Source organism: Coturnix japonica, chromosome 3 (assembly GCF_054131305.1).
Source record: "Coturnix japonica strain WE chromosome 3, WE-NBRP24, whole genome shotgun sequence".
In the NCBI taxonomy this organism is placed as follows: Eukaryota; Metazoa; Chordata; class Aves; order Galliformes; family Phasianidae; genus Coturnix; species Coturnix japonica.
This window is the reverse complement of record NC_140665.1, coordinates 102,085,093-102,112,191: the sequence shown is the minus strand read 5'-3', so window position 1 is coordinate 102,112,191 and position 27,099 is coordinate 102,085,093. Positions and strand designations below refer to the sequence as shown.

General features: G+C 39.5%; 1 protein-coding gene across 4 annotated transcripts in view; it reads left to right on the top strand.

The window, feature by feature from the left end:
* TFAP2D (transcription factor AP-2 delta) overlaps positions 1-27,099 on the top strand; it is a 53,763-nt gene that overhangs the window by 11,629 nt on the left and 15,035 nt on the right. For all 4 annotated transcript variants that reach the window (XM_015859874.3, XM_015859876.3, XM_015859875.3 and 1 more), the window contains 4 exons: positions 6,562-6,727; positions 9,894-10,012; positions 17,253-17,394; positions 22,654-22,767. In XM_015859874.3, the coding sequence (XP_015715360.2) occupies positions 6,562-6,727; positions 9,894-10,012; positions 17,253-17,394; positions 22,654-22,767 (541 nt within the window). The remainder of the gene's footprint in view (positions 1-6,561; positions 6,728-9,893; positions 10,013-17,252; positions 17,395-22,653; positions 22,768-27,099) is intronic.

Sequence of the window (27,099 nt, the reverse complement as noted above, 5' to 3'; positions counted from 1 at the left end):
GCTTTTTTTTTTGTCTTTTGCTCTACTCTGAGCTCCGGGCTGCTGTAATCTGCACAGTGCTGGCTTGGCTCTCCATAACACACAGCACACAGAGCATCCTTCAGAGAACCCCCGTATCCTTCAGACTCAGGGCACAAGTGTGTAGAAACACGCTCATAGACACACTCACTCACACTCGAACTGCCGAAGTATCCCTCGCACACCCCCACAGAGAGTGCAACCTCTCCCTCCCACACTGCTCATTCCCTCCCCAACGCAGTACTCATGCATGGGACCCCACGTACATAGCTTTAGAGCTCTATGAGACACATGCACCCCACAGCACACACAGCTTGCACCAGCTTTCCTCCTGCAGCAACACGAGGCACAGCACAGACTCACGCACCCCATCCAGCAACACACAGTTGTTTTCCCAAAGTGATGATAAGTTCCTATGGGTTGTGTATATGAAGGAAGACTTAAGTAGATTTTTGTTCTACTGCCTTTAGATGCTTTATGGGCTATATCACTTATAGAATCATAGACTTAGCATAGGCAGAAGACCTCCAAGATCATACAGTCCAACCGTTCACCTACTACCAACATTTCCCCACTAAACCATGTCCCTCAGTATAACATGTAAACTCGTCAGAGTCCTGAGTGACTGAGACTTCAGATAATTTTGCATCTTGATGCAATATTCAAAGCTGACTTCCCACAAAAATCACCCTTATTTATATTATCGTGCTTTGTGCTGTAATTCCTTGCTTCTCCCAAGGTTGTCTATATTTAAAACTCTAGATGCTCTTAGTAATCATGGAAGTTGTACGTGGATAAGAGGATGGTCTTAAAAACTTCTGATCATCTCCCCAGTCTTATCGCTAGTTTATATATATATATATATATATATATATATAGTATTCAGATATATACACATATATAATATACATGTATATATGCATATATAATATGCTCAGTGCATGCAGGCATGTGTGTGTTCCCTTAGTAGGAACACTGTAGTGAGGGGTATTATCTCAGAGCTGCTTGCGCTGTTCTACATGCTGCAAAGTTTATAAGCATAAATGAAACAAAGAAATAGACAAAAACAAATAACTGGTGGGGGGGGAAGGGAAGTCTACTATGTTTTTTCCTGACTTGTGTCAATGAGTTTTAGAACTTTGAGCATTTAACTCCTGAGTTTAATGACTGGATCATTTGAGGATAATTTGGATAACATTTGCAATTGCTTATAGGCCTTTTGGGAGATGAACACTGGATTAAATAGTGCTCAGAAACCCCTACATGGTTAACTGCATGGTTAGGTTTGTTGCTTGCTAGGGGGAAAAAACGGCCTAAGAAAGATAGGTTTCTATGTCTTCATTTTGTTACATGCAGTAAACCTTCTAGAATTTCAGAACTGAAATACAGTATAAGCTGCAGACTCCCATGAACAGCACCTGTAGATATAAATAATAAACTAATAAAAGGCATAGTGCATTATTAATATTTTATGTGAGACTAATCATTAGGCACTCATGAGTGCTTATGCTTAATAACCTACAGAAGGATACGCACAAATTTAACCTGAAAAACAAAATAAACAGTACTTCTGTGCTGTTGTCATTAGTAAATTATGGTGTTTCCTCCTATTACTGCATGATATTTATGAATGAGTATCTTGGGATGGGGAACTACCACCTCTTGAATGAATATGTGTCATGTGGCATCTGTTACAATTAACAGATAAGATATAATGTAGCAGAATGTCATCATGTATCTATAAAAATACAGAGATGATTAAAAAATATTTGTATCCGAAGTGCAAAAAATTGTTCAGTAACATCAGCATCAGTCTCTCATTTGTAATAGAAAATGATAAAGCAAACAAGAATATGGATTTGTCAGTGAGGAGCTGCACAAATACTTGACTCTGAGGGCATCAAGGAGGCTTACCTCTCAACTGATGCCCGAGTGCATAACTGAGTCAGAATGAATCTTCTCATTCTAGCAACCCTATTGTCCTGTTCAGTTCATCTATAACCAAAACGGACCAAGCTTCTTTATTTTTCTTGAGTTAGCAGGATTTTCATTATGTCAATGAGATTAGACTATGCAGCTCTTGGGTTAAAGCATGTCTCTATAGTTCTCATTGCTGTCATCTCCACAACTCTTCGTCAGCGTGTGCTGGCCTTTTGCACCGACCTGCACAACTTGATGGGGATACAGGAATAAGGAAGGAAAATACTCTTCCAAATGCTTGCTGTGATTATCTTTTTCAATACAACTTAGCCTACCCTTTTTTTTTTCATTATAGATGTAGGAAACAAAGCAAAAGTGCACATTTCATAAAACCAGTCGGCTACAAAAAAGAGGGAAAGCTGATAAAAATTAGTGTAATCTTTCCTCCTCCCTTTCTTTCAGAACATTTGAAATTCATTTAGATTCACCAAGGAGATTCAGTATAAAGAAGAACTAGGCCTGGAGCCTTTCTGCATGTGCTGTTTGCTGCACAAAGTTGTTTTTCCTTTCAGAACAACTGTATTGGTTGAAATCAACAAGAAGGTGACAGATCAGAGGGTAAAATTCTGTCTTGAAGAGGAAGTAATTGAATACAGTTGGATGAAGCCCTAAAGATGGTGGAGTGTGCCTAAAATTTTCCCTTCCTTCTTTTTATTTCCCAACTTGGTTGTAATATAACAGATATCATGTCTTCATCTGAATCGTGTCTTGCTAGTGCCTTTAGATCTCTGTGCCTGTAACAGAACAGCTACCACCATCTCCAGCTGCATTTAGTGCAGTATCTTATGGCAACAGATGATGTGTGATCAATATTCACTCTGAGGATGTAATCACTGATGGAATAAACTGTTGCCCTTTAAAGATTCTCACCATTCAAAGGCTCATCTCACATGACACCCATAGAAGGCTATTGATGTGTGACCAACTAGATAATTCTACTTGCTCCAGAGCTCCTTCTCCTTACTTTGTATCACGATCATTTGTGTGGGCAAAATCAGGAAGCAACGGACAGTTTTTCTTTCTTTATGTACTTGGCAGGCACATTTGTTTGTCTTGAATATGTGTTGGGTTGTTTTTCTGATGAATTGATAACTTCCTATGTATCTTAGCACCAAAAGATAGTCTGCAAAGACCTCTGAAGAAACCAAAATCTGCTAAGAGGAGTAGGGTTCCCTAGGTTTGACCTGATAGGTTCCTGAAAAATATAATTTACATTTAGTTTTTGAGGACATGTGTTTCTTCAGCTAGTGTTAGCATCCCAGATCTCCAACACCATGTTGTCACAAGGCCGTTCAGGTGACTGAGCATGGACTGAACCATCCAACAGCTCTCACAGCACCATTGTGTTGATGGGAAAGAAAAGTTTGCTGTTGTCAGTGATGTTCAGTGCAACATAAACATACCTTGTCCTCCCCTCATTGAGCTGTACTTGCTCACAATATCATTCATCCATTCTAAAGGAGTGTGGAGGAAGGAAGAGGCTAAATGGTGTTTGTTTGAAAGGTACAGCCCTTCATAAACTCACAGAACGATAGAATGGCCTGGGCTGAAAAGGACCACAATGATCATCTAGTTTCAACCCCTCTGCTATTTGCAGGGTCTCCAACCACTAGACAGGTTGCCCAGAGCCACATCCAGCCTGGCCTTGAATGGTCTCCAGGGACAGGGCATCCGCAAGATGCTTGGGCAACCTGTTCCAGTATTTCATCTGGGAGTGAGGTTGCACCTAGCCCTTCCTAGCATATTTGGTCAGAGTTGCTCCTTTTTCTGTTTACCATCTGATGTAAAGACCAGGATCTGATCTGCCTCCTCTCCATGGTGCTGTCTATAGGAGGAGAGCCTTTCCTTTAAATCTGTGCACAGTTTGCAACCAAGACATAGCTTTGTCTGGAAAGCACCAAGCCACTCTCTGTTGTCGTGTCAATGAATAATTAATATACTGAAATAATTATATGCAACAGATTTTACCTCCTTGTAATTTACAACTTGTTCTCTGTTTTTCTGGAAAGCAAATTGCTTAGACTTGTTTTCTCTTACTTTTAACCCATACTTGACTTACCTGGAGTTGCTTTGTTTAAGACCATACCGCACAGTCAAAATACTCTCAAACACCACAAGCTGTAAACAACCTTCTACTAAATAGTAATGAGATTATGTGATCCACTAAATTCTTGTTCGGGTAGGAGCAGCTGCAGGGTAACATATTTTTGGATTAAAGGAACAATTATTTATCTGGCATAAATGGGGCACACACTGACTTAACCTGGCAAGGAGATAAAGTTAATATCACACTAATTCCATTGCAGTCTTGCTCATTATAAAATTCACAGTCTTGTTGAAGTAAATAAATATGTAACCATTGCTACTGTTTTCTTGACACACACATGTAAGCGTGTATGTATATATTTGTGTATCAGTGTGGCAAGAAATACCAAACAAACAAATCTACTCAGTGTTAACACTCCTCACAAATGTACCTGGCAGACTAGAAGTTTGAAAATGTTGATGGAAAATCCTGTCAGGTTTCTGTGCAACCTTGCCTCAAACAAGGGGAATAAAAAGGAAAAATCTATCAGGCATGTGGTACCAGATTTCTGCATTTGAGCATCTGAACTCATAAATTGCAACTTTCAGCTTTGCAAAACTGTGCCCAAGCGCCCTTGATGCTTGTATGTTTTTGCTGATGCACAATTTATCTCCATATTCTGTCTGAGAATATCTATCCTGTGGTATAATTGGAAAAGTCATAAAATAACCTACTGTACTGAGTCAGGATCTCACCCATCTGGGATTTATACCAAGAGATGTTCTTTTCTGGTTCTGCTGTCAGCACAAATGTTTAAATATACCATCAAGATCTGAAATTTTTGGAGAGAAATTCTGTTTTCTTTATGCAAGCAAGTAATAGCCTGCCTTTAATGAATCAATCCTTGTGTTACACTCCTCTGACTCTGTTTAAGCTAGAACTGATATAATCACCTTGTTTTTAAGAAGATTTACATGTGAAAGAAGGAGAAAAAGTGTTAGATCTGGTCTAAAGTGAGTGATCTCTTCTCTTCTCTTCTCTTCTCTTCTCTTCTCTTCTCTTCTCTTCTCTTCTCTTCTCTTCTCTTCTCTTCTCTTCTCTTCTCTTCTCTTCTCTTCTCTTCTCTTCTCTTCTCTTCCCTTCCCTTCCCTTCCCTTCCCTTCCCTTCCCTTCCCTTCCCTTCCCTTCCCTTCCCTTCCCTTCCCTTCCCTTCCCTTCCCTTCCCTTCCCTTCCCTTCCCTTCCCTTCCCTTCCCTTCCCTTCCCTTCCCTTCCCTTCCCTTCCCTTCCCTTCCCTTCCCTTCCCTTCCCTTCCCTTCCCTTCCCTTCCCTTCCCTTCCCTTCCCTTCCCTTCCCTTCTCCTCTCTTCTGTTTTAAAAATTCAGAGAATTAACTGATTATTTAAGCCTAACCAAGTGAGTTCTTACAGTGCTAAGAGTTTTAAGTGTTCACAGAAAAGAAATACTAATATATATAATGGTATTTTAAAAAACACTGTGATTTTCCTACAAGATGAATGATGAGCACGCTTAAATTCTGTCCTAAGAAGGCCTTTTTATATCGCTGTCCTTGCAGAAAACACCTGAACTCCTTCCAGTAGTGCACTGAACAATATAATATTTTATATCACTGTCACATGCAGCTGATTCTTTTTTTTCATCTTTCCCACAGGGAAGTATTGTGCATGCAGTGGTAAGATTCATTTCTTCCACAGAATTTTTAGTCAGGATGGAGAAGGCAGGTCAAAGAAGAGTATTTTGCACTTGGTGATGAGATATTTGCTAGTCCTTAAGATTTTTGCTCTATCCTCTTGGATCAAATCCAGAAAAAGTTTATTTCTCTCACTGACTCATAAGCTTTGACTTAAAAGATCCGTTTTACCCAAGGAGTTATTGATCACAACTTCACTGAAAGATTTGGTGATCATTCAGCAGTTTTAGACGCAGTCCAAGTAATTGCCACTTTCAAAAGGTAAACAATTTCAGAACTAATCTGAGATAAAGTGATAGAGCTCAATAGATTTCAATCATTAACGACATTTGAAGATTTGACCTGACTTTAGAAGGACTGTTCTGGCTTCAACTTACTGCAAACCTGTAGTGCCTCTGCATCTCTGTGACCCTAAACACCTCTGTGAGAGTCAAAATGATCATTCCTCATTGGAACCAATGTTTTTGATTTTTAACCAATTGCATTATTTTTTTAAAATCACAAGTGATACCTGAATCTTGTTCAATCATGTGTTTTCACCATACCTGACACACGAGTCTTTCAATGACATTGTGCAATTTTTATCAAGCACGAAATGTGATGAAGTAGCCATAATGACCTATTCTGCATGTAAAACTTAAGAGATCCAATAGTTTGCTCTTTCTGAACTAAGTAATCATGCATCCTTCCCAAAGCAAATGATGTAATATTAAAAACAACAAGAACAACCACAACAACAACACACAATGTAATTGTTTCTCATGACTGAATCTGTCAAAATATGGAATTTGAACATTTCCTCACCCTAACAGTTCATTTGCACTACAGGTGGTACCTGCGTTGTTAACCCCACTGACCTGTTCTGCTCTGTACCTGGTCGCTTGTCTCTACTCAGCTCCACTTCAAAGTACAAAGTGACCATTGCAGAGGTGAAGAGACGCCTTTCACCGCCAGAATGCCTCAACGCTTCCCTCTTAGGAGGTATTTTGAGAAGGTAAGGTGAAGGCAAGAATAACAATTACTAGGCATTGCTGTCTATGTGACATTATGTGATTCCACTTGCCTCAAGTAAATGTTCTCTTAACCTGCTTGGATAGGTGGTTGCAGTTTGGGAAAGCAGAAGGAGACTGATTAGGAGTGAATACAATTTCTGAGGAAAATTTCAATGAAAATAAGGAAAAAACTAAGAATGCATTTATTTTCTTTACAGAAAGCTTACATTATCATTTTATCTTAATCCCTCAGTTCAGTTATCCATAAGAGATAGACAGGTATTGTTTGCTTGGTTATAAAATGGAATTTAAAAAAATTGTGTATGCAGAAAATCTCTCAAAGTAAATTGTTTTACCAAGTGTGAAACAGCAACAACTATACCAAAACAAAACAAAACAAAACCCTAAGACATGAAGGTTTAGAGATGCATCATTCTTCCATTAACTCTTTCTTGCCTTATCATATAATTGTCTTGGAACCTTAGAATGGCCTTAGTTGAAAAGGATCATAATTATCATCTACTTTCAATCCCCTGCTATGTGCAGGATCATCAACCAGCAGTCCAGGCTGCCCAGAGCCACATCCAGCCTCCAAGGATGGGGCATCCACAACCTCCTTGGGCAACCTGTTCTAGTGCATCACTACCCTCTGAATGAAAAACTTCTTCCTAATATCTAACCAAAACCTCCCCTTTAGCTTTTTGAGCATGGAGAGGAGTAAGTTAGCAGAAGGTGCTGTTTTCATTTTCTTTTCATTGTATGATGCTGGAGGAGAAGCAAGTAATTAGGTACTATTTTGCCTCTGACCCTCCACTGGCCAGAGTACACACTTGCAGAGAGTAGTAACAGAAAGGAAGAAAGTGGCACATTCTGCCTCACAGTACAAGTGGAAAACAAGGAGGCAACTATAATTCAGCCAGGCATGTGAGAGTTGCAGTGTCCCTGAGGCGTCAACTTAGATGGCATGAGCTACTTGAATGCCCTTTGATCAAAACTAGCTGTAAAGTTATTGGCTATTTCATTGCTGTCACTGAAGGCCACACTGATCCTCGTATGCACACTGAAAGTTATTTTATCCAACCTGCATTATTCTAAGATACTTAGCAGTCTAATATCTGTCTCAAGACATCTTGCAGAATAAGGACAAGGTTGCAAATATTTTTTTCATGGACATACGCCCCACTGAACTCTCTTCATTGGCACTGAAAACCAAAATCTACATATACAAAAATTTTCTTCTGTTATTTGCTTCACCCTGAAGATGCCATCAGCAAAGAGTCACAGAAATATTCACTTTAAATACTCACACTACAGACTTCATCAATAGCACTGCAAGCTATTGAGAAAGCAAGGGCACGAGGTTGAGCATGGTGACTCAGTTCTCTCTTTTGTTAAAATGCTAGAATTATCCCCATAAGTTTTTGACCCAGACCAAATATCACTCTTCCAAATCACCCTGTGATATGACTGACAATTTTGCCAGGGGCTGCTCTGAGCTGGTGGTTTGGACACAGCAATTTTGTTTCACAGGGCAAAGAGTGTAATGTATGGATCCAATAAGATATTGCAGAATGGACTCAATCACTGTGTAGCTGACAAGTACAGAGATAGTGAAAACAAATACTATTTATGATTTGTCCAAGACCTGGCAGGGTTAGCTTTATGTTCTATTAGTAATCACCATCATAGCATCTCCCCAGCAAGCTGCACGCAGGTCACACTTTCTGACATATGTCCAAAACTGTGGCATCTGTTAGTGGGTAAAACTAACCATGAAAAAGGGGAAATCCAAATTTGGTTCCTTCCTCTGTCCAAAGAAACTTGATGCTAAATCTCAAAAACATCTAGGCAAACGCTCTTCATAGAATCATAGACTCACAGAATCATAGACCTATATACTCATAGAATTATAGAATTATAGAATCATAGAATCATTAAGATTAGAAAAGACCTCTAAGTTCATCTAGTCCAGGCATTCACCTAGCACCAATATTGCCCACTATACCATGTTTCTTTACTACCACATCTACACACTTCTTGAACACCTCCACCAACACCCTGGAGATCTGATTCAAGTGCATTACCATTCTTTTGGAGAGGAAGATTTTCCTAATATCCACGTTCCCTGCTGCAACTTGAGGACACTCCCCCTCATTCTATCTTAATAGAATGGATTATTCTAAGCTAGGGAGCCCTCAGTCTCATTCTGTGATAATTAAACATTTGTGGGTAAAAGTGAAGGTATAACTGTAGTGGTGATTATATTATCTAATGACCAGATCATTTATTTGGAATAGGGAAGACCTAGGTTCCAGTCTCTTCTCTATTCAATGTATAAGCATTTTAACATTAGTTATGCACTTCCAGCTGGCTGCTAAAAGGCAGAGGTTCAAATTCCCTCAGGCTGAACAAGAAATTGAACCTAAGTCTGCTGCATAAGTGGATAAGCTTGAAATGCTTCAAATATTCAGGCACTGCAGAAAAGCAGGTGTGGGATGCACCAGTGACCATTTTATGAGAACAAAGTGATGTAAGCATCGGGGATAGGGGTACAGTTAGCCAAAGATGACTGGGATTTTAGCCTTACATTTCCTATTGTCTTATCCCTATTCTTAGTAAGTGCTGGCCTTCATAGACTACATTCTTAAGCACTCAGATCTCTGTATCAGTCATATGGGGATAGCTAAAGCTGGGTTCCACACTGACTTCTGCATTTGAGTATCTGTCTGGCTTCCTTTTTCAGCCCAGTAGAAGAAAATGGCAAAGATTCCTTATCCCAAACTTGTATTTATTATCGCAAGTTGTTTTTTGTCTCTCTCAACTGTCTTGGGACCCTGAGGCTGCTAGGTCAGGTATAACTAACAGCACTGTCAGTATTTGTATTCAATCTTTGCAGTCCCAGGTGCAGCACCCAGATCAGGGCCATGGGTCCCACTAGGCTGAAAGCTGTCTGAAGATCTGATGCCCCTGTGACAGGCATTAAAATACTCAACTTTCAAAAGACCAACCTGAAAAACTCACTCAGTGTGAGTAAGTAGTGAACATCACAACTCTGACAGATTTCCCACCAATGTGATCAGAGCTAATGATTATGCATTTCCCAGTCAGGTGTACACAATCTGTAGAGGAAGAAAAACACAGTTAATATGAATTTCTCTCTCCTGACAGAGCAAAATCTAAGAATGGAGGACGTTGCCTGAGAGAAAAATTAGACAGGCTGGGACTGAATTTACCTGCAGGAAGAAGAAAAGCAGCAAATGTCACACTCTTGACTTCCTTGGTAGAAGGTAGAGTTTATAATTCTGCAATATATTATAATGATAATTTAAATGTTTTGTGTCATCCACTATGTCAAGTATCGTAATCTGTATTCTGTACAAAGAGGAGAACTGACTTGCCCAAAGCCACAGACAGAACCAGAGGCAGCATGGAAGTTTGCTCTGAGATGTCTTGGCTCCCAGCAATTTGTTTGGTCATGAAGTTTCCTCAGCATTGATCTGTGCTTTTTGTACTGGGATCTGACTTACTAATCGATGATCCAAGCGCTCTTGTGAGAGAGATGAATGTCTTATATCAGCTCTCCACGTAGGTTTGTTTATCCTTCTTGTGAATTTCCTGGAGCTGATCCAAAGATGTGATATTTTTACTCTCCTTAGAAGCATATTATTCAGACAACCCTTTTCCTCACATACATAAATGAACAAAATCTTTTTTTTTTTTTTTTTTTTTTCCCAGATAAATTGTAGACAAACCCAGGAGATACTTTCTTGGCCTTTATTTGTTGTTTAAATGCCATTCACCAAATACTGACGGTGTCTTCCAACATTCAGATGGGAGAGGCAGGTTCAAACCCCTCAGGCAAAGGGAGGAAATTCTACCTGAATCTCTTCTATTCCGGGTGAATCCACTAAGTACTCAGTTTGTTGTCTTGCTGCAAGGAGCAGCTCTGGGAATTTCAGATCCCTCTTCCTTGATGTTGAGAGCACTCAGCTCATCCTAAAGGTCAACACCTTCCACGATTATAACCTGAAAAGTCCATACAGATATAGGCAAGTAGAATGAGGTCTCAGAATGTATTACCACAGAATCACAGAACAGCAGAAAGGCTGAGGCTGCAAGGGACCTCTGGTGATCTTCTAATTCAACCCTTCTGCTCAAAGCTGTGTCAACCTGGAGAGGCTGCTTAGGACTTTGTGTAGTCAAGGTTTTGAATATCTCCAAGCATGGAGACCCCATAAGACAGAAAAAATGCTGAATCCACAACAAGGGAGATTTTTCTTTTTAGGATCTAAGAGAAGAAACCGAGATCTCCATGGGCCACTGAGCACATAAAACTACAGAGAGGCTATTTGGAAATATAGATACGTCGATATCACACTTTTCTGTAATAAAGAGAAAGACCTAATTAAGCTGCAGTCTTACAAAAGATACCAGTATAGGGGAGTAAGAGCTGTTCCTTAAAGTCCTTAATGAGTCTTGGGTCTTAGCAGAAAAGAATAAAGAGAGTTATGTGGCCAGTTACTCATTCATTAGAAGAAGTGGAGAGAGGAAATATTTTTTCAGTTGCTGGCCTGGGATTGATGGTAATGTACTTTTAAGTCACAGTTAGTTTCCTTTTTTCACAGGGATGGAAAAGAATTTGCCTCCCTGCCCATTTCTCATAGCCAATTTCAAACCTATTCTTGAGTCTGTGCTATTGCTTCCGTTCTGCTGTTCTACTGTGATATTCTAAGTCCTAGAGATTTATACTGAGGAGACAGGGTTCACTTTGACGCTGTCCATCTTGCTTTGTTATGCTATGCATGAGTGTTATAAAGCAGAATTTTTGGGAAAGGTACTGCCATACATGTTCACATTCCAAGAGAAAACAATTTGATGCTCATTTTCTGTATGAATAACCTTTGGTTAAAATCTGCAGTATGGATGAATTCTACGTGGGATAAGATGTCTTCCCTTTGTACATGCAGATGTCACTTCCAAGTTGCTATAACTTGTGTCTGGATGAGGCAGAAATGGAAACACACAGGCTCACTACAGTTTTTAGAGGTCATGAAATAAACAGTATTGGCATTTAGTGTGTGACGTTAATGCAGAAATTGACATCAACCTTATTTAATCTCCAGATCTCAGGTGGACAGTGTGGACTTCTTGTATAGATACAAGACTCTGTCATTCTTCTTTATGGTAGATAGTTTCAAGTTTCTTTTTTACTGAAACTAATTAGGTCCTCATAGCCCTCACTGTACTGAGGCCATTAGAATCCCTACAAGGTAAGAATGTACTTGACCTCTTGAGCAGCAAGTTCAGCTAAGAGGCATAGCTAGTTTTATGCTTATTATGTGTGTTGTCCAAAGACTTCTTGAAAGCCTCTGACAAGACTAGGACTTTTCTTTGTCTAAAATAAAATAAAATTATTGTGATCTCTGGAGATCTAAGTTCATCAGAGAGATATTTTTAGGCTGTGGTGGACATCTGAAGATCCAGATTTTATAAAAACTATTCTGTTCTCACTTTCCTTTTTAATTTTCCTTTCCACAAATTTGCTTCCCTTTTGGTTCAGGGTGGCTTCTGGCTATTTAGTGTTGCTGCTGCTTTGATCAGGTTGCATCTTTATTGGTCTTGGCATGGAATTCTGGTCCCAAAGTACAAATAGCTTAACAAACCAGTTCTGTTCTTTAAGTTGTGATCCAAATTGATCAGCACAATGGATGAGAAGGAAGACTGGGAGACTGAACACAGCATTGCAGTAGTGGTACTGGGTATAGTTTTGTGTAACCTGTATGTCAGGAATGCCCTCTAGTGCCTAAGTTATATGAAGGCCATTTTTCCAACCAGCTCTCAAGCAAACAAACAGATAAACAAACATTAAAAATCCTACATTTCAGCCAGTGCAATAAAGGCTTCTCCATCAAGTATAAACATTGCCAAGGCTAAACCTTACTGCTAGCTCAAAGGAGTCAAAAGTATCCCCAGTGAAAATAAAGAAGGATGTGAGAAGGTGGAAGATACCCCCACCTGCTTGGACAGGTCACTCATAAGGCAGAGACAGCATAAATGTGATTGCAGATACAGATGAAAGAAATACATTAATGGATTTTAAAACATCTGAATTTTATAACGAAGTCAGAAAAAATACTTATAAAAAATCTGGAATTCTTTTCATGACAAATCTAATTGAAACAGTGCATTCACTAGACACAGAATTGACTGCATTCATCATCTGGTAACCAAAACTCTTGAGAAAAATAGAACACCATTTACTTTTTTCACCCTACCAGCAGCTGCCACACTTCTCCTCCATCAGCCTTTGTTTTAATATCCTTCCACTTGTAATTCCTCCCTTCTCTTCCTCCAAATAGAAAAAAAAATCTGTTCATTCCACCTCCTGCTTGTCCCCCCTCCCCCTTGAGTAGCATTCCTGCTATCTGGAGGAGGTGAAGCTGAAGAGTGAGCAGGAGGTTCAGATGCCAAGTGTCCCTCTCCTGGGACATTTCTTCTTGCCTTCACTCTGCATAGGAGCATCTCTCAGTCTTGCCAGACCCAGGAGAGGCTCCCGCTGCTCCTTGCACCTGCCCACAGAAGCCTGTCAAGGTATGCAGGCTAGTACCTCCACTGAGGCTTTTCAGAGCTGTCTCGGCCAATTCATCTTCGGTAACTGTCCTTTTCATCATGCAAAGCTCTCTGGTCAATTGTCAAACTACATAGGAAAGGCAGCACTGCCTATATCCACAAAGCTGTGGGTTGGATTTAAATAGAAAAAGCCATTGATCCTCATCACCCATTCTTTGTCTCTGGGAGGAAAGAGATTGAGATGTTGCACAGAGGAATTTGATTTTAGGTTGAAACAAATTAATTAGTTGCAATTGCCAGGAATTCTAGGGGTTCTCCTTCCTGACATAAGTAATAGCAAAGCAGAGTAAAGCAAATAATCATAGAATCATAGAATGGCCTGGGATGAAAAGGACCACGATAATCATCTAGGTTCAACCCCCTGCTGTGTGCAGGGTCACCAACCACCAGACCAGGCTGCTCAGAGCCACATCCAGCCTGGCCCTAAATACCTCCAGGGATGCCTCAAAATCTAAGGTGAAAGCAGAGAATTCGCTCTGTTCACGTTTCCAATATTTCCACTTTCTCCCCTATAGAGAATGTTTATCAAAGTCTTGATATAGAAAGGAAAAGAATACATTCCATGACATTTTGTGCAAACCCCTCTCCCCAGACTTATTTTTTTTTACTGCACATTAATGCAAGGGAGTTCTATTCACTGAGATTGAACAGGCACATTTATGTATGGAAGTGCATCATAACCCGCTTCTGAATACACTGTTATTTAGTTCAAGCTCAAAAAGATGTATTGGCTCGACTATGAAGTATGATAAATCATTTTCAGTACAGTGTTTCCAGGTCCAGATTTATAGTTTTATCTAGAATTTTACGTTGTAATTTAGAATGCTGGTTCCATATGTCGCATGGAAGAATGTGCCTATATGCGTCATTAAATAGTGTTATAATTTACATTCATAATCTACACCAGTTTTCCCCTCCCAGCTGAAAAAGATATTTACAGATCTTTACTATATTTGCAGATATAATTTGTTTACACAGTGCCACAGTTGCTTTTACAGCATAACTCTTTTTCCTACCTATGTGCACAGCTGATGCGTAAATCCTCTACAGTTTCTTTTTTGCTCTTGATTGTTTCTCTATCAGCAGTCCATCATAATCAAAATCTCAGCTACCAACAGAATGGGAAAGCGCTATAATTTTATATTATTTTCTAACAATCCAATCACGTTTGTATTTTTGGCTCTAGTAAATAACATGCACCATCTCTGAAAGGATTCATTTTAATGGCAGTTCAAGTTTCTTTTCCTTCTTTTTTGATGTTATGTGAAAACGTTTGAATTTCAGTTGGTTTATTGCTGAACGTGTTAAATAAATGCTGACATTTTATCACATAAAATTTGGTTTTCTTGAAGAAAGCAGGTTTTTCTTTCCAATGGCTTTGCTGACTACATTCTATGTGTCATTAGTTGAGCCTGACTTGTATCAAAATAGAGCTGTCTGGAGAAAAGCAATTCCACCTGATGACAGCTTCAAAGGGTTTGATTTTTGACTTCTTTCTACACTGACATGAAAACAAACCTGCCAAGTGATTTAATGGAGTTTTGCTGAAAAGCAAAAACCAATTTTGCACTTAATTGTGCTTCTGGAGTTGATTCACTCCTTAAACATTTATCTAAGGGACAGAAACAGAGTAATAAAATAGGAATTTTGAAGCCCTTCAATAAAAGTTTAGAAGTTAAAGCTGAAATTTTTACCTTTTCTCATTTATGGTAAACTAAAGGAAAGATACTTTAGAAACAAGTCAGGTTGTATTATATGCCAGTTCATTCTGACTAACAATTAAAATCCATCTTATCTTCACTGAAAATTGTCTGACTTTAGAAATGTTTCCAGAATCTGTAAGCCAAGTAGAAACCTTTTGTCTTTCCAACCCAGAGCTGGTTTCTAACTTCTTATTCTTTTCAGAGATACTGAAAGTCTATAACTACAAGCATAATTTTCAACCTTAGCATATAAAACTAACATCTGAGAAAATAGTTGTTGACTGGTGTCTGCAAACAGTCACTTGGGAGTATTACATGTATTGGTATCTGAGTCCAATTAGGTGAAATATACATATAATCAAGTATTTCCTTGTGAAAACAACATTTATATTTCTCTGATAAAGTTCTTTTAAAACTTCCAATGATAGAACGGAACATTATAAACTTTGAGAAGGTGGAGAATTTGTGATCGCTGCCTGTGGTCCATTACACCTTGTGCTGCCCGCAACACAAAACCGCTTCTCCCATCAAACTTTCCATCTTCCTCGACTTTGCCTGGTCTGTACAGAGAAAAATTAGTCTTGTTGAGGAGAGGACTTGTCTCCTCTCATCATCTCTACTGGAGTATCTTCTCATGTCCCATTAAAGTCAGTGGGAAATAAGTATTTTGTGGTGATTATCAAATGAACTAAAATAAGTTAATGATTAAATATTGAGTTAAATTTCTTGGACAAGTTGTGGAATCTCCATGGTTGGACATATTCGAGCCTAGTCAGGAAAAGGCCCTGAATAACCTTATCTAAAGCCCTGCTTTCAACAGGAGATCTCCAGAATTGTCCTCTAAACTTGTCCTTTCAATAAATTATTGAACTCATTTGCCTTCTATTTTGATACAGGATATGTTCTTCAAGTGCTAGTTTCTACGTACTGAGTGTAGAGTTTTAGCTCAGGTACCAACATTCACTTTTAGTCACTGTGGGTATTCTCAGAAGTTGTTGCAGGTCTTGCATTCCTCCTAATTGTCCACCTGAGTCATCAGCATGATCTCCAAAGAGCCAGGGTTCAAAGTCACCATTCATAGTGGCACTCAAGTACACACTCCTGAAAGTAAACAAATGGATCATAGAAACCCCCTTACAACAAAGGTATTCTGGAGCACATCCCTGTTAGTCATTTATACAGATGTGCTTCAACACACACTTCTGGTAGCTGACCTGTTTCTACTTTCTACTTTGAGACAAGAGCAAGTGTGATCTCAAAGTACTTATTTCCCACCAGGGAGAAAGACTAACTTAGGCACAGATGTTCACATGTCAGTCAGCTGTGTTTGATCAGCTAAATCTCACACCAGGGTTGTCAGAGTCCCAGCATGCAGATCACGGAGCGTTTGGTAAATCATAAAGTCTATTTGTGGGTTCTCTGACTTAGTAGAGAGGGACAGATGCTTCCAGAGGCATTTGGCACCCAGCTTGGAGTTGACTGTCCAGTCTTTATAGCTGATGTAGGGAGACGTTCAATGCCTGCCCTTGTCACAGACTTCTCATAAAGCCTAGTCAAGGTGTTTAGACCTATTTCTCCACCAACCAAATATCAGTTGTGATCTTCATTGTCTCCACTTTTTATTTTTTCAGGTCAATTTTGATTGCAAGATTTTCCAGAAATGGTCTTGTTTCTTGCGTTGTACTTCATTGTGGGGTATATGTACTGTGCTTGCTGATTTAACTCCAAGAAAACATGCTGAAATGGATATTATTTCCACAGATCTACCTTGGGGTAGAAGGCTGTTGAAGGCTATTCTTTGTTCAGAGGTAGAAAAATGAAGCATGGAGGTTGAATCCTGGCTCTTGAGAAAGTTTTGTTCTCACTTCTCACCAATTTTCATACCTTAAGATACCATACCATACATGAGATGAGTTTACAAAACTTTCACAACTACCTACTGTTCTATAGACAAGGGAGGAAGTCAAACCCAAGAGTCTTGACTAGTATTCTCTCATGACAGGAGCATCCTTCTGGCCATCACCATCTGATGATTAAGTACAAGCAGTTGAAAAGGACAGAAATCAGTAACATAGGTTGGAATTGGGTGTCTTGTTGGAAGTGTCTTGTTATTTATTTATTTATAATAATGATTGAAATGGTGTGAGGAAGCTAAAATCCTGCAAAAGGACTGACCTGTTTTGTTTGCCCACAGGGGAAGCGTTACATTTGGCCAGAGATTTCGGCTACACCTGTGAAACAGAATTCCCTGCCAAGGCAGTAGGAGAGCACATTGCCAGACAGCACATGGAACAGAAAGAGCAGACAGCAAGGAAAAAGATGATCCTAGCAACAAAGTAAGAAGCAGGGGGGATGGGGGTGGGAATAATGTCAAATCTGTCTGTTGTTTTTCCATTTTGAATCTGGGGGCTGGAGGAGGGAGGAGTGGGAATAAAGATCTGATTGTGGTGACTGCCATCACAACTGCTCAGTGCCAGAAAAGGAGAGCAAGCTTCAGCAGAGGTGCTGTAAGAGGAACCTTGTTTACCATGAGAAGGTTTTAGTGGCTGCACTCTGCTTTCCTGCAGTTTGAGAGACGTACATCTACCCGTATGAAAACAAGGTGTTTGGGAACACAGAGAGAATGTTATCACATGGTAAGAGCTGTAGGACAGAGCCTGACTTTGCCTCCTGTTTCCACAACAGAAAATACAAATGTGTGAGCAGGAGATCTAAGCTTCTGCTGAACTACTAGTTTCTGCTAGATAACTAATGTTAATCTGCTGAGGGAGTGTTGATTTGCAGAGGGGAAGATCCTCTCTGGTTGTAAAATTTCATGGATTTCCCTAAAGTCAAAGGCACTGGAACAATGTATACCAGCAGGGGAGCTTTGCTAAAACCATTAAAGACACACAGAGACACCAGGCTTTACTCTAAACAAGCCACTCACCTCCCCGGAGCAGTAACATGATGTTAGGATAACATTTCATCTAGGTTAATTAGCCTGGAGGAAGGAGGAATTAGGCTTTGTGAGCCATGGGAAACTGGAATAAATAGTCTGCATGGTGTAAGTTAGACCTACACTAGGTGTGTGGCATACTTGAATAGGGTGGCCTTGAGTATAGTCATACTCTTTCTGGGTCTGTTGCAGAAGTCAGGACACTGTTAATCTCTTTCCCAGTACAGGAATGATCCAGGCTGAGATATAACCAACGCAGAGGAATTGCTCTGCATTAGGGGTGAGAGATGACCAGATACAGGATTGCCCCTTGCATCTCATTGTCCCTATGCTTGGTCTGCCTGTGGGGAACAGAATGTATGGCTTTTGTGACCTTCTAGTGTCCAGAGCTCTTCACCCTGAAAGTGACACAGAGGTGACACGCGTTGAAACCTCTCAGGCTTTTGAACGACCCAACTGCAGATTTTGGTCCTCAAAGCAGAGCATCGTGTGATATGGGGAAGTTGTGGAGACCTCTTTAATCATGTTCCTAAGCTGGTTAAAAGGAATAATAGAAGAGGAGTATCATCTTACTCTTACATACATTTTTTAGGGCCCGAGGACTTTCAGAGACATGAAAATAGCTAGAGAAAAATAGTTTCTCTCTGCAATCTTTGTGTCTCCACTGATACATAGCCCATTAACAACCCATACCCTGTAACTCTGTAAGAGCAGAACATACTACTGTTCACTATGTAAACAAGAGTTAAGAATGTAAGTTGTCCTAGCTCAAGGCTTTGCCCAACCCATAAAGTATAATTCAACTCATTTTTTCTCTTTTCTGGCTCTAGAGAGGTATCATTTTGCTGCAGACTGCAATAATCAGAGGATGACTGTCATGTCCTTCCTCCACTGTGGGACATGTAATACTCTGATCATTCTTTCTTACCACTCCATATCTACTCTCCCATCCTCCTTTACTCTTGAGGTAGGGAATCATGGACATGCATTACTCCAAACCTCTCTGAATTTTATGCTGGTAGGCTTATTCTGCACTAGTAAAGAACAAAATGTCTTTTTTTCCCCCTCTTTTAATCAGCACGAGCAAACTGATCAGTGCTCTGTCGGCAATCTAAGGCCAGGACAGAACCTGAGGTAGTCAGAGCACTTGCAAATAGGGCCCGATGGGTCAATGTGTGAGCTACTACTGCCCTCTCCTGTCTGGAAGGGGAACAACGCTGCCAAGACCAGCCCCAGACAGTACAGGACACGCAGGTCTATGACTTCCTATTACTAGCTTGGCATTTCCCAACCATACTTCTATGTATCACATAGCAGGTAGTCTTGTTATTTGACAGGAGTGAATATTATTCAACCTATGTACACAAGATCTAGGTTTATAATATAATTAAATTCATAGTCACTCTGCCTCGTGCTCATAAGTGAAGACACTAGAAAATGGGATAGAGCCATAAAAGCATTTCTTTGGCAGAACTGGAGAGATCTTCCAAATTTTTAAGGAAAAACAAGGGGAAATAACAAAATTATTTCTGCAATTCCTGGTATATAGGTGGAATTCTGTGCTGGATTCAGACACTGAACTTTGATGATTTGGGTTAGCTTGCCCAAAGATTGGTACCTACAATTGTTTGAGATGAATTGGTTATCCAGCTTAGTTACCAGCAGCTGCTCCAAAAAGTTCATAAGCATCTTTTCATTACTGTGTTGCATTTGCTATTTCTTATGGATGTCTTACATACTACGAATCCAAATGTGAGCACCTATATAGAGCCCTTGGTAACTACAGTGTAGAAGTCTCCATTGTCCGGTAAAAGCTCCATGTGTTGTCAAGGGCATCTATATCTTGCAATCATGCAGTCCATCCATTCTAAGCAGATGCAGTTCTTCCATGTACAAAACTGTGATCCATGTACTAAGAAAGACTGGTTGCTTCTTTGGACTCCAATATCCCTCTTTAACCCAGACAGGGCAATAAGTCAGATGTAACTCAGTTCACCAGCCCACTCATTGCTACCTCGCTGTATTAGATAATAGCATATTTATATATGCTATTATATATATATATATATATATATATATATATATATATATATATATATCCCTCATAGATAATGAGGGACATGGTCTGCTATGGAAGAGACTATTTTTGGTGACCTGTCCTGCTACAGAACAAGCACTTTAATGGCTCTGTTCATTGTGCTAAACTACTTCACCTTCTAAAACTACCTCTCAAAAATGATTCCTCACATTTGCTCACCAGGATCTGCTTAGGACAGTACTAGTTGATATAACAATGTAGTGCTATGGCCTGTTCTAACAATCTGATGGTCTAGACAGTGAAAACTCAGAGTCCTAGCTGACAATTATCATGGGAAGAAGAGATGGACTCTGTAGCCAGTATGCAGCACAGAACACAAGTGACAGCAAAGGCAGAATGAAGCATGCTTTGGCTAGGAAATGAAAGGATAAGCTTGTTAGAGACAGAAACATGGATTAGATGAGCTCTTGGTCTGACCCAGTACAGATATTTTTTTTACCTTTTCTTGATCACATACCAGAACACCCAATTGTCTATCACAAATCATTAGTTGCCTCCCTTGCAGAAGTGTCCAGGATTCTCTCTACCTTGTTTATCCTTCTCTTTATTTATTTATTTTTTTAGCTGAGAATCTTGACACAGCTAATCTCTAATCATCTTTCTTTCTTTATGCAAAGTCACAGTCCATCACGGTATGCAACTGTCATCCCTTCTCCCTGCCACTAACTCAGGTAATGTTATTTTGGTAGTGGAGGCATTGAGAATCCACTTTAAGTAGAAATCCCCTTGCAAAAGTAGGTTACTGCCTTTTAAAGGTTTTCATGTATAATAAAAAACTTTTCTTCTTTTCTTTCAATCTGCAACACTCAGTAAAGACTTCTGACATGTGAAGATGGAAGGGAACTTAATTGCACACTTGGTTCTGACACTTCTCTTTGTCAGAATATAAGAACTTGTAAGATGAACTTTTTCAACAGGTAGAAAGTAGAGGTTGGAGGAAGGAGAGAGGAGCGGTGTTGACAGGACCAACTGGGGATAGCAGATTGTTTAGAAGCCAAAATGACTGACTGTTTTCAGTTGTTGAAAGGAACTGTTTTTCCTCTAAGGATCTGATTCATTAAAACTGTATGCCACATTTACATACATTTCTGCTGAATACATCTCTTTGTCTGAAAGGCTAAGATGATGCTCTCTTTTCAAGCAGTGTCTAAGTCCAAACTGATGACAAGCGTTTAGAGAAATCAGGATTGGATGAAGTCCAGTGTCACAGTGGGAAATAGCTTTCTGCATTCCCTCTCCTCATAGGATATAGCTGTGCTTTGTCTGTGTCCAAATTGGTTGTACAGTGATATAAGGAAGTATAAAAACAAGTTAGCAGAGTTTCCTTGCTTGTAACAGAGCCAAGTAGAGACAAGTTACAGATCAAAAAGCAGAGACTGCCTAATTTTTATGTCCCTGGCCCAAAGAACAACCACTACAAGGTCATGATGAAGAGTTTGAATTCTTCCTGTAGGATCAGATATGCAAAGCAAATATATATTAGCAGAAATCATACCATAGTGTCCTCTTTAGTATTAGGAACTGGGCCCAGACACAAAGTAAACGATGCACATCCTGTGGCATCAAGTTGAGATTTAATAATATATTATTAAAATGTTAAACTGCTTCCTTGATCTTTGCAATATCTTCCATTCGTGTTGTGAGAGACAGTTTACACCAGCATCCATTTTCAGGACACAGTTTTGATGCAGTCACATTGTTTAGGAGGCCAGGAGAGCAAAAACAAATGGACCTTATCACATAATGCCAATGGTTCAGAGGGCGTGAGAACAATCCCTGGCACCATTTAGTTTACTAGTTTATGTATAGTTCATGTTAATAAGATGCCTGTATTCCTGATGCACTTAATGGAGAAGTCTTGAGACAGGCATTTGGTCATTTCTCCTTTTTTAATTTACTGAACTGTGTCATAAAGCTGCTGAAAGGAAGAGATTTCCTGCTATCCAAGGTCCAGATATTATTCTTCTGAGGGCACGCATCAAATTGAGTTGGATCAAACTCCTTTCTTCCTTTCCTTTTTTTTATTTTCTAATAATGAATTAATAGTACATTCATTGACTAATTGACAAACTAGCCCAATAAAACAATATCACAAGCACAAATATATCTTTTTGTTAGGTATTATATAAAGATATCTCCGGTGCATAGGCATCTTGAGAAGCAGCTAGAGTGAGAAGACAGTCTCACCACCCTTCTTTTAAAAGACCTTAGACTGATGGGAGGTCAGACAAGACATATCCTGAGCTCCCACTGCAAGATGCTGAAACTGGGATAGTAGGTCCTACCTACTGAAAGTCTTCACTGATGGGATATATCAATCCTAACATGGTTTCAGAGATGAACTATTCCACTTCAAGAGATTCTGTATGTTGCCTGCTTTGGGAATTTGGGAAAAGGAGGTGAGGGAGGATTGATTTCTCTGTAAATCCTTTAACACTACCTCTGCTGAGTGTTTGTTAAGAATGAGATCATCCAATACAAAGTGACAGTGTTATGGAGATCATCATTTCATAAAGGAATCAGCCTTATCTCATTAAAGGACATTTTCTTTCCTTTTAGACAAATATGTAAAGAATTCCAAGACCTTCTGAGTCAAGACAGGTCACCCCTTGGATCCTCCAGACCGACTCCAATTCTAGACCTTGACATCCAGAGACATTTAACACATTTCAGGTATGATTTTGAAAGAAGTGCAATTACCTTAAAAATATGTATTTTTTGTAAATACTACGTATGAAGATATAATTGTAGTTGTTCCCTTACTTAAGTCTGTATGTTTACATGTAGACTGCAGTGCTGTCTATGCTCTGTTTGTTATCTGTGCCTGTTAGAAGCTTATGCTTACCCAGCAAAGTACCTTCAGCTGGTTGTATTCACCCTGCTGCAAGGGTAAATGAGTCAGACATTTTCTATATCTACTGGCCTAGTCTCCTTATCTGTAGATATGAGCCAAATCTTTAATCAAGAGAGCTAATCAAGAGAGAACAAAGATGGTCCAGAAGAGTGGAAATCCACATTCTCATCTACACTGACTATACAGATGAACTGAAATAGCAATGGATAGAGGAACAATTCAGCTGCATCCTTATTCATTTTCTAAACAGTTCCAGTGCTTCTTTTATGCTTGTAAATCCATTTGACATTGTGTCACCATGATCATCCTGTTCTATATAGTACATAGATACTTCAGCCTCCAAACCACACTGGCCTCAAAGTAGATTGTTTACTGGGAATGATCCTGCTACACTGATTCCTGAACTGCACATTAGAATGGTCTGATAGAATGGAAGTTGGCTCAGACCTAAACTGCCAGAGAGTGCTATAAACATGTAGACCCAATTCTTGTACCCATGCTCTAGCAGTATTTAATACTATAAAGCCCTAGGTTGATTTTGCATATTCCTTAGTGCAGCAAGATGAGATACACACTATTCATTGGATGGGCAGAAAGCTTCCATGCCCCAGCGTCCCAACATATTTTAGTTATTAAGATTCTGATAGAGCATCAGAAACCTACCAGCTAGGTGATATGGTACCTAATTTTTAGTCCCTCAGGCTTTGAATGGCATCCAAAACACCCACCATCCCACTTCTTTCACCTATATGTTTCAGCAAGGCTAGGGGGCTAAGGTAATGCCTGGTCCACAAATATCTGGTCCACAAATATACCTATTCCTTTTTATGCTTGCATAGAGTAGTGTTTGATATATGAACATGCTAAGACAACCTCTATTTTATTCCTATGCAGTGATTTGCACACACAGGCACATACCACCTACCTCTATTCATACTTTCTCTTTTATTCCAAAACACATAAATACATTTGCATATTAAGGAAAACATACTTATTTACAAAGGATGTTCAGAGAAGGATCTTAATGGGTTACCTAGGCTTGTGGAAAAATGGTTAATTCCCCATTACATGCACACAAAGTAGGATGGAGGATAGCTAATCCCCAGGGATTCCTGTGTTTAAAGAAGAAACAGCAGTAGGGGTAAAATGCTGGCAGCTTCAGCTACAACAGCTGTCAAATGGTACAGCTCCCATCTTTCTTTCTCTGCCTGACTTCAATAGGTTGTGTTGTACAAGGCTTCTGTATGTGGATCTTGGATCAATCAGTGCTTTCTTTTACACCCGCTATAGGCAATAAGCAATGAACCCAATATAGGTATCTGGAAAAGTACAGGTCATGATCCTTTACGGATGCTACCCCAGGCTTAAATTGGACTGCTATCTCTGATATGTGTGCCTGGGGAATGCTGAGTACTGCCAGACCCATAGGCTGAGCTGAGACCATGTACCTTCTCCATCTATTGCACAGAACTTGAGGTTGCATCCAGCTCCTAAACCAGATCTCTAACTCTACTTATTGACACACGCATCTCCATTTCAGCCAGGTGTATAACCTCCTGCCATTGTCTGTAGGAATCTTATCTCTTCAGCCATTGGAATCTGCAGTGCAATTAAGTAAGACTAATATAAACGTCTACCATGTGACAAATTTCTCTCTAAACTCCACTGACTGATAAGTCTAGTCTAGATCTTGGGAGCTGAGCCAACTGGTACACAAGTAGACACTCACTTATACTGTAAATACCAAGGCAAAAAAAAAAATCACGATTCTTATCTCCTACATGTGACAGTCTTCAGAGCTACATTGTCTGTCACTTCACCATAACTTGCCTACTTGAGATTAAATATCACAGAAGGCAAATAAACCTGTCTCAGATGTCAGAGAAGGTGTGAGAATTTAACTCACTGTGTTTTCAAGGAGAACTGATTGTTTTCTGAGTCAACAAAGATTCTTCTTTACCGATCACTTGGTTTATCTGTCTTTCTCTGAGAGATGATCTTCAGACTGAATCAACCCCTGTCACAGGACATTCTCTGTTGAGGATTATTTGAGGATGAGAGATGAGGAAGAAACTCATGTACAAGGCAAAGGTCTTTGTAATCCAGGAACAGCAGTACAGTATTTGACACCCTCACCACATTCACTGTCAAATACTCTAATAATACCTACAATAGTTAGAGACTATTTGCAATGTAAGTGGCTGATCCTGACTATACATCCTGAATTTGTCTTATTTATGACCAAAACAGCCAAGTGCTGTTGGTGCTCTGCCAGAAAAAAAAAAAAAAAAAGAAAAAAAAAAGAAAAAAAAAGAAAAAAAACAAGTATAAATCTGAATGAGGAGCTACATCCAGAAATAACAAATTTCATGATATGCTTTTACAATAATGAATTTTTCATCTTCATTTCTGTGTTCCAGAACTACAGGATTATTCACAATAAATTCTCTACATCGTTGATGTATAAATCTGTAGACTGAGATGGAGACAAAAATTATCTTTGGGAAAGGCAGTCCATAGACTTAAACAAGAACCTCTGATGAAGGACTTTGAATATTTTGGCATGATTTTTGTGTTTTCCAACTATTATTCGATATTATATGAAATTTTGATCACAAGATCATCAGTAATCCCATGAAGTTTCATATAGATTTACTGTAACAAGAAGAGGTTAAGAAATTCTGCCTTTAAGCAGTGAAAGTTGTTCCCAACAACATGAAATGTTGAGATTTTATACATAAACATATATGCTTATGCCATATGATGTCAGAAAAAAAGACAACTTTTATGATCAGGAAAAAATTGAGAGGAATCACATAAATATGTTATCAGAATAATCCTTACATTGAGCTCCTTCTAAAGGGTTATAAAATCTGATACCTACCAAAATCCAGCATCTACTACATTAGGGTAAAAGAAAGTTTTCTTCAGTGATAAAGTACACTAGCACTGGTAAATGTGGAATCATGATCTCCACTTTCTTGCAGTGTTACTTGCTAGAAGAGAAGGTTGCGGGGTGACCTCATTGCAGCCTTTCAGTACCTGAAGGGAACTTACTCCCAGGAGGGGAGTAAACTCTTTGAAAGGGCTGACAATAGCAGGACTAGGGGAAATGGTTTTAAGTTAAAAGGGGGAAGATTTATGTTGGATGTTAGGGGGAAGTTCTTCACTAGGAGAGTGGTTAGGCCCTGGAACAGGCTGCCCAGGGAGGTTGTGGATGCCCCGTCCTTGGAGGTGTTCAAGGCCAGGTTGGACGGGGCCATGGGCAACCTGATCTAGTAAAGGTGTATGTTTGGTGGCCCTGCCAGGCAGGGGGGTTGGAACAACATGATCCTTGAGGTCCCTTCCAACCCGGGTCATTCTGTGATTCTGCGATTCTGTGATTCTGCTTAACACTTATAATTAAGACTGGGGTTCGCAGGTGGGCACAGGTCAGATAAGAGCAAAATTGGTTTTAAATCTTTAAGCTCACAGTTCTCTGTGAAATTTTTCCACCAAGTCCCAATTCTTCAAGATCTTTAAGCATGTGTCTCATCTGAAGCTCAGGATAGTCCCCATGAAGGGCTCAGAAATGCTGGGTTTGATCAGACTCCAAACTCAACTTCATACAAAGCTTAGAACAGGGGAAATCTTCAAAGAAGTTGCCATTGAGCCTGAAAACTGCTGAGTTTTGCACAACTTTACCAAATACACAAAAAAACAGAGGCTCATCTACACCCCTGGTGCAACCGTGTTTGTGCAGTTGCTCTGAGATTCCTGTCTGACTTGAATACAGAAAACTCAAGGTTGCAGGAATAATTTCTCAGTGTTGTATGACCATGAAGAAACAGTTCTGTAGAGCCTCACGTTCCTACTAGCAATTATTTAGCATTACCTGTGCTAGGGTCATGTTATGCTTTATTCAAGATGTCTTCCTTTTCAGTGCATCTTGAAGTATCCTATTGCAGAGATGCTGAATTGATGTTAATAAATAAAAAGGTGCCAGGGTATAGGCACATTTTACCTGCTTGTGCTGCTTGTTAGCAGGATCCCTTGTTTTTTGTTGCCTAAACTAACTAGCATTGTACCTAAGGATTCCTCATCATAGTGGCACATATGTATTTCTAATATGTACAATTACTACTAATATATATTATTATAATAGAAATTCT